Source organism: Hydra viridissima, unplaced genomic scaffold, assembly GCF_058129835.1.
Source record: "Hydra viridissima isolate aposymbiotic clone 2 unplaced genomic scaffold, HvirCarnegie_v1 scaffold_4, whole genome shotgun sequence".
NCBI classification, from domain to species: domain Eukaryota; kingdom Metazoa; phylum Cnidaria; class Hydrozoa; order Anthoathecata; family Hydridae; genus Hydra; species Hydra viridissima.
In genome coordinates, this window is record NW_028324303.1 from 142,974 (window position 1) to 152,218 (window position 9,245).

The following is a 9,245-nucleotide window of genomic DNA, read 5'->3' on the forward strand; positions in this document are numbered from 1 at the left end:
GTTCAAAATAGAAAATATAGCCATCATTTAAATGAGCTTAACTTTTAAAGTTGGGTTAGCATCAAAGAAATATAAAAAGTAAGATTTTTTATATGGGAAACTTTAAATATCATTTTGTTTACAAAGTTTTTAAATGGATATACTATTAGTTCATGCTGAACAATTATTCATGGTTTATATATATAATTTTTTTTTAGATTGTCTTGATAGGTTAAAGAGACTTTGATGTAGTGAATCACTGGTATTTAAAACTGACTGGTTATTTCTTAAAAGATCAGTTATTTAGAAAATGAAAAGTTGAATCAGACTATTTTTTTTTGTTACTCAGTTTTTTCTTCAAAAGTGAAAAAATAAGAAAACACTACTTTTTATTTAAACAATACTTTTTATTTAAACACTACTTTTTATTTAAAAGTATAAATTGGTTTATTTCAGACCTTAGGAACATCACAAGTTCATTAAATTCTTTCAGATAGAGTCAGGTGAAAAGTGTCAAGTGTGAAATGTATCTCAACCTGTGCAGCATTATTTTAAAAAGCACCTACAACTTTTTACTTTTGAATATGCAAGCAAAGAAAATATCTATTGTTTAGTGCATATTTCGTTAGATTTTTTGTTGTTGTTGTTGCTGCTGTTGATTTCCTAAAAACCGTTGTGTGACCTAACAAAGTTTTACGCTATAAGAAAGTCCTTATATAACAAATAATAAATTTTGTATATTATAAATAAATATTGTTTTATATGATTATTCCACCAGTATATTTTGTCTTTACATTTTTTATTATACAATATACAGGGTTCCCACAGTCCTGGAAAGTCCTGGGATTTGATGAGTGTCCTGGAAAGTCCTGGAACTTTTCATTTTTTCTCTTAAATCCTGGAAAAGTCCTGGAATTTTTTAAATTCAAGGATTTAAATTTCAAAATTTTTAACCATATTTTTAAGTTACATGGGTTCTATAGTTACAATTTTAAACTAATTTTAAGAGGTTAAATTTTATAGTTCTGATTTATGAATAATATTATAATCAAGTATGTTTTCCCTCTCACCAATGTAATCATATTTTGATTAAGAAAAATATTTCAAAATGTAAAGTATAGAACACAGTTGGTTGCTTCTATTTAATATATTTGTAAAAATGCTTGACATGATAAGAATTATATGATTGATTGAGATTTTTTCATATTTTTAATTTTTAAATTAGTTAAATGTTTATAGCGTAGTTTAAATTGCAGTCAGTTTTTAAAATTGTGTTTAGATTTTTTCAAAATGTTTTTTCTTTTAGTGTAGTAGGTTTAAAAAATGCCTAAGAATGAGTGTGCATTTCAAGAAAAATGGTTATATGATGATCAATTTAAACCCTGGGTTCGGAAGATAAATGAAACAATGGCTAAGTGTATCTATTGCTTTAGTAAAATTAATGTTTCTAACATGGGAGAGGCTGCATTAACATCGCACATGAGAAGCATATTAAAAGAAAACCTTTAGAGCAAACCATTAAATCATATTTATCACCTTTAACTTCCCCACCTTCTATTCTAGAAACTTGTTCTGAAGCTATATCACAATCAAGCAATTCAAAAACAATTGATCGATTCTTTATAGGATCATTGGCACTTGAAGCTGAGATACGCTGGGTTTTAAATACTGTTTACTCGAGACATTCAATGAATACCTCATCAAATTCTGGAGAATTGTTCAGAAAAATGTTCCCTGATAGCAATGTTGCAAAGACATTTCAATGTGGTCGAACAAAGGCCGGGTATGTGGCTACATATGGACTTGCTCCATATTTTCGAAGTGAGCTATTATTGACCCTTTCAACTGCTCCATATTACACTATTTCGTTTGATGAATCACTTAATCAAATATTTCAAAAAGGACATATGGATATTTTAGTCAGGTTTTGGAATAAAAAATCTGACATTGTTAATACTTGATATCTTAATTCAGAGTTTATGGGGCAGTCCTCTGCTGAGGATGTTTCAAATATATTTCTCAGTGGTGTATCCGAAATTGACAAAGCAAAGATTTTACAAGTGTCTTCTGATGGTCCCAATGTCAACTTGTTATTTCTCAAAAATTTCAGTGAATAAAGGCAAGAGGAAGAACCAAATCCTCTTATTAATATAGGAACATGTGGTCTTCACACCATTCACGGAAGCTTGAAAGTTGATGCAAAAGCAAGTGGCTGGAAAATAAATGATGCTTTGAAATCAATGTGGCAATTCTTACACGATTCGCCCACACAGCGAGAAGCTTATGAGAATATTGCTGAAACACTGAAATGTCCACTTCAGTTTTGTGGACACAGGTGGTGCGAAAATGAAAACTGTGGACGAAAAGCTGAATCTCTTCTTGATGGTTACAAAAAATTTGTAACATAGATTAGTGGTCTAAAAAAAAGCAAGCTACCTGACGTCAATAATAAAAGTTGGCAAATACTAAAAGCTATGATACATGATCCAAATTTACCAGCAAAATTGAAATTCTTTGAAATGGTATCTGAGAAATTATATGCCTTTCTAAAAAGTTTTCAAACAGATAAGCCCATGGTACCATTTATGAGTGCTATTCTTGGTGACATTATCAAAGACTTATTCAGCTGATTTATTCTCAAAGATGTCTTAAAGAAATGTGATGCACTTTATCAGCTGCTTCAACTTGATATAAATGATAGGAATATTCGAAAACCTCCAGCAGACATTGATATTGGATTTGCTTCTCGTTTAAAACTTGACCAAGCCAATCTAGCTTCTACCGATTACAGAGTAGCATTTAAAAGTTAAGCTGGGGAGTTTTTAGCAGTTCTGTTGGCACATCTTTTTGACAAGTCCCCATTAAAATTTCCATTCTACGCTCTGTTTTATCTGTAAATCCAATCCGAATGGCCATTGATAGCAAGCGAAGTAACTGTGTCAAAATTTTTTCTGTTCTTTTACAAAAATTAGTAAATTGTAATCGTTTGCCAACAAAGTCTGCGGAGCTTACAGAAGAACAATACAAAAAACTATTTGAAATTGTTGACATCAACAAAAGCCCATTTCAAAATTTTGACCTCAAAAATGATCAACTTGACCAATTTTATTCAGACTTCATTGGGAAAAATACAGCTTATGAAGAAGTTTGGAAGGTTTTTAAATTGATCTTTGTGCTCTCGCATGGTCAGTCATTAATAGAACGTGGTTTTAGTATAAATAAGCAACTTTTGGTTCAAAACTTAAAGAAGAAATCCCTTGTTGCTTTACGTATCATTGAAGACCACCTTTCATCTTCGGAAGAAACTCCTGAAAGCATCAAAATTACCAAAGAAATGCAGCAACATGCTAGAAAAGCAAGCAGCTCATACCATGAAGAATTGAGAAAACAAAAATTAAAAAAAGAAAGTGACAATGTGGCGTTACAGCGAAAGATTGTTGATGATGAGTTAAAAGCTTTTCGGGCAAAACGGCGACTTCTTCAAAGTCAAATTGAGTTGTTATCTAACGAGTTGGACAAACTTGCCATAGAGACAGAAAAGAAAAGTGACTTTACGCTTTTAAAAGAGTCAAATAAACAAAAAAAAGTTATGTGAAGCAAAGTGGAAGGAAATTGATGAGTTAGATTTGATTGAAAAAAAGCTGAATAAGAACTAGACAGTATTTTTCATCTTCCATGTAAGGCAAGACTGCACTACACTATTTTATACTTTAGGCTTTGTGTTTTATTAGAAAGATTTATGAAAATTTTAGTAAAGTTTTTTATCTTTTTAAATGGTTTGCTTCAAAGTAAATTTTCCGAATTTTTTATAGCTAAATCCTGGAAAGTCCTGGAATTTTTTTTTTGGGGGGAAAATATCCTGGAAAAGTCCTGGAACTTTTTTGCGAAAATCCTGGAAAAGTAGGAAAATGGTCCTGGAAAGTCCTGGAAAGTCCTGGAATTTTGATTCTTTTTTTCTGTGGGAACCCTGAATATATGTTTCAGTCTGTATTAATATACAAATTCAAATATATATATAGTAGAATAAAGTATATTATCGCGCTTTATTATATATATTTTACTATAATATACTTTTAATAATGTTAAATTGCTATTTAATACAATAGATATAATTATTTTAGATTTTTAGTAAAAATATATTTTAATCTCCACTTTTTATAGCTGATTTATCCTGGTTAAAATGGTCACCTCAATCATCACTTACATATCCTAGATATTGGCGCTCGCACAGTGGAGCTAGAATTTCTATAGCGAAAAATAGTTTAAGTAATAAAAAAAATTTGATGCATGTATTTGCTACTAGATTTTAACTTAGGGTCTATAAAATATATATAAGTTTCATAAAAAAAAGGATCGTCCATTTCTTTGGAAAACTTACAAGACAATATTCGTAATTTTTGACAATGATATTAGAAAATAGAAATGTCAAAACTCAAAATCTTCTTAAATCACCGTTTAAACAAGCTACTAAACTGATGCAAATAGGACTTGTTGATAACTAACTCTGGGGTTTTTTAATATGTTTGATGTATTTGCGAAAAATTATTTCTATTGTTATCCCAATTGAATTAATTTAGCAAAAGGCTGGGATAATTTTAAAACAATATTTTCTCTGAAGAGTAACTGCATAACAATCCTTTTGCATTATGAAAGACTGATCTCATATGTCAGTTTAAAAATGTGGTCATACATTAGTCGTTTTGTTTAAGTTAGATCATTAGAATACATATATTGGGATTTGACTTACGTATAAAGCTTATGTATAATGCTAGTAATTCAGTTTATTTACTTCTAAAAAACACAGATTTTTATCAAAGGATATAAAATGATGAAATATATGCTGTACTCAAAGCAGATTGCTCCATTTTTAATCACATTAAATGGTGCGCAGAGTGTTTACATTTAACACTTTATAATTTGTCTTCGAGTGAGCCAGCTATGGCCAAAACCACAAATATTCAATATAAATGAAACCTATTTTTTATATTAAAAATTCAAGCATGTACACAAAGCATTACAATAACGGATTTTTTGAAAAGAAAAGTAATTAGTTGAAGCAGTCTAGAGAAGAAAAATCTTAGTAACTTGCCTAATCTATGATTAACTTGCCAAATCTTTGATTAAAAACACCAAGTTCAATATAAATGAAAAAAAAAAAAAAAAAAGCAGCAAGAAGCTTATAAAAGTTTAACCCAATATATTAACTATAGATCATTTTCTTATATACAACATATAAATGGCGCGACTCAGTCAAAGATTTGCAATTAACTAAACAAAGAATAACAAAAGCTGAGAAGTGAAGCTATCAAAAGACTTGATAACTTATACCCTCTCAGTTATTTAGATTCCTTCTTGTATTAAGCATCCGAGAGAGTAACTGTACACAATCGAAATAAAGAATCCATAACTACATGGAAAAAATTCTAAGTCATCGTCTATTGCATATTACATGCTAATTTTGTTTTTTTCTTTATGAAAGAAATAAATGAAAACAAAATTTTATTTGTAAAACACTTGAAAACCAATAATATAGACCGTAACCTGGTGAATAAACATAAAAGCATGAAAAATTTACAAGAACTTTATACTGTCAATGTGTATCTATCTAAATTTGTATCATCATCATAAACTTGCACAGTACGTTTAGCAACTTTAAGACTGATGAACAATAATAAAAAAGATTCCGAAACGAATACTTTTGGATGATGAGAGGGCAATTAAAGAGAAAGAAAGCTTATTTTACAAAATATTTTAAAAAATTGGGTTATTTTAAATTCTGGAAGCTCAGGAAACTCAAATAACTAATATAAGGCTAAAAAACCATGTATATATTTTAAGAGATGTACCAGAAAAAATCTGCGCGGACATTATAAAGGATATTTATTTAACTATTGTATTTCGATGTTGAATGTTATATATATTTTGAAAGTACATATAATAATATTATTAAATTTCGCATAAGAAAGTTTGTGAAGTTTTGTAGGTGAGAACTCACGCACTTTGCGTTTTACACTCGACATCAGCTTTTGCAAAGTCTTCGGCTGGACTTTCTTGGTAGCTCTAATCCATTTATTTTTAAAGTCTTTAATGTTTTTGGCTTCTTTTACATTGAACCTTAGTTTTCTTTTGACAAGAGCCCAATATCTTTCGATAGGACGTAGTTCGGGACTATTTAGTGGATTGCAGTGTTTTTCAACGAAATCTACTTTATGTTCTTTAAGCAAGTTTAAAGTTGTCCCAGAGTAGTGACATGATGCTAAATCGGGTCAAAATAACGGGTTACCTGTTATTTTGTTCTTAAAAACGGCAAAAGACGTTTCTTGAGGCATTCTTTTATGTATATTTTGGTGTTAATTGTTCCCGTAGTCACAAAACAAGAGCTTCTTTCACCACATTCACAAATTGCTTGCCGAACTAAGAATTTTTCAGCGAATTTTTGCATTCCAATGCATTTATAGTTAGAATTCAGTTTCTTGCAATTAATTGCTGAATAATATTGGTGTCCTGGAAGAGATCGGAAATATGCAGTAGAATAAGTTTCATCGTCAATAATCAAACAAGCACATAATTTTTTATAGAGCAGCTTTGAACATCGAATTGCGACATTTTCTTGCTTTTCTTCACGACGAGGAACTTTTTTCTTTTTATAGCCACAATTTCTCTTTACTCTTTGTATAGTGGAAGCACTTGTCTTAAATTTATTCGCTAAAGTTCGAACAGAAATCTCCGGTTTTCCGTCTGAGGCATCTTTCTTTTTTTTTTACCAAGATCTCGTCTAACAAAATATTTTTTTCTTCCACTTCCTGATTTTCTTTTGATTGTACCATTGTCCTTAAATGGTTTCACAACGGTCTTCACTGTTCTCAAAGCAATCTGCAGCTCTTTAGAAATTGCATTGTTTGATACACCAGGATTTTCAACTAGGAAGTGCAAAGTTTTTTCTCGCTTCTTATCTTGATTTGATGGCATTTCCATTAAAACTAATTGTTTTAATATCAGAGTTGTTTAAATTTTAGATAACATTAATATGAAGACATTTTAAAACAACTAGCTATTTAAAATGATGCGCGGTTTCCGTAAACACCGCATCAGAATACGCGCAGATTTTTTTTTGTACACGTCTTAAAAAGTTTTATGAAAAATTTTGAAAGAAACTTTTTAAGAAACACCCATAATATATCCTCAAGAATCATTAAAATATTGTATGTGATTCTTATTTTAACAAATTACTCATTTAAAGCTAATTCTAATTAATTTCAAAAATATTGTCATGTTGGGTTCTCTCTCTCTTTAGAGTAAACTCTAGTTATAACAACATCTGTATCATTTCTTTCCTGTATTGTATTTTAATTGAGAAAAATTTTAAAAACTTTCCTAGTGATGTGTTAAAATTCTTTGAAGGACCGATTATAAGAGACTTTGTTTTATAAATAGAAAAAGTTTGTAAATTTCCAGTTGCACTTATTTTTTATGATTAAAATTATTTTATGTTTGTTGATTGGTTTAATATTTTATAGTTATAAGGAACAGGTGAATACTTTAAATATGATAAATATATACCACAATAAAAAAAAATTAGTCAATAGATAAATTTTCTGAGGTAAGAACAAACTAACAAATGGTAACTAAGCAAAGTTTACTGTTGCTATGCAGTTCAGGTGAACCTAGCAACCGGTTGCAAGCTTACAAAAATAAATTGATATTAGATCTGCAATATCAAATTTGATACATTTGGTGATTTAGTGAAGAAATGTCATGACTTTTACTAACATTAAAAAGTTGGCTCTCGCTTTGCATCTTAGGTGTTCCCAGCGATCCCAAACAATCGAAACCGAAAAACAAAAAACAAACAATGTCACCATATGATCCGCATTAAGTCTAGTTAATAAATTTTATAATGATCCATTTAACTCACAAAAAGTTGTTAGTTTTTTGCCTAAGATTACAACTCTAGCTCAATTTTGGCCGATGAAACAAATTTGAAAAGGGATCAGCACAGTATGTCTCTTAGTTAATAACATAATTGGTGACAAAATTTCCGAAGAAAAAGGATTTTCTTATGATTCTTTTTCAAGATTGAGTACTTTTTCTCAAGACTTTCTTTTGATTTCTAAAACTTTTTATGCTTAAGTAGTTTAAGCAAATTAGTTTGTAATATTAGGAGATGTATAATTTTGGGAGATATAAAGCGTTTTTGCAAAACGTCTTTAACTGGTTTTCTTTCAGATGTTTTCATTTTTGTTTAAATAGTTTGAAAAAGTTTTCACAAAACAAAACTGGTAGAGGGCTCAATTTATTTATATCATATCTATTTCTAATTAATTCTATTTCATTTTGGTGACAAAATGATTTGAAGACTCTGACGTCTACTACAACCAAACTAGGGATCGCCGATGTACGGTATACTAAAAGTTTAGTGTACAGTTTACCGTATAGCATACCGTAAAGTATACTGTAAAGTATAACGTAAGCTTAACTTTTTACCTATTGATTTTTTTTATTACTGTTATTACAATTTGTTTCAGATCAGAGAAATCTGTAGAATAAACTAAAATCTTAAAACGGTGAAGAGCAGCACAAACAGCCTGGTATAAAAATATAACAACTTAACAAATTGAAGTTTTTATTAAGTAAATTTAAGAAACAAAAATTGAATTAAAAAAAAACAAAAACACTTTAGTCATGATAAGTCAAATAATAGACATGGCCAAGTAATTTAATTCATTAAGAAAATATAATTGTTAAATTTTAAAGCCAGTCCAAAAATATTTCACAAATAAAACTAAACAGGTATGCTAATCTGTATACTAATTATTAGTATACCAAGTATACGGTAAAGTATACCATAAAGTTAGTGTATCGTAAACTGTAACTGGCGATCCCTAAACCGAACACGCTAACTTAATCTTATTTGTAAATTTAAGGAAAATCAATAATAAAATAATAAATTTTCGGAAACAAAAATAATAAATCCTTCTGTCAGGTAAAAAAAAACTAATAAAGTGTAATTTTTAAAATCTTTTTTAAAAATACTTTATATAAGTGATTGTTGTTATGTAAAGTGCTTTTATAAAATTCACTAAAAAAAAAGTTTTTTCACTATCAAATTTAAGAGTCTTTAACTGTTGCGTTTAGTTGCAGTAATCTAATTGTTGTGATGTGAATACCACCTCAGTTCAGTGAACATTCTGAGATCTTTATCACAGACTACCATATATCAGTTGTTAATACCTAAATCTGCTCGATGACGAATGCGCCGACATTTT

At 29.4% G+C, this 9,245-nt stretch overlaps 1 protein-coding gene across 1 annotated transcript; it reads left to right on the forward strand.

Annotated features, from left to right (window-relative positions):
- The first annotated feature begins 636 nt into the window (after nt 1-636).
- On the forward strand, nt 637-4,149 carry LOC149889265 (uncharacterized). Its single transcript, XM_090084061.1, has 4 exons — nt 637-1,939; nt 2,099-2,378; nt 2,616-2,784; nt 2,835-4,149. Exons 1-4 carry the CDS (start codon nt 1,668-1,670, stop codon nt 3,572-3,574), a joined length of 1,461 nt encoding a protein of 486 aa, XP_089940187.1. The 5' UTR covers nt 637-1,667; the 3' UTR covers nt 3,575-4,149.
- Nucleotides 4,150-9,245: the final 5,096 nt, after the last annotated feature.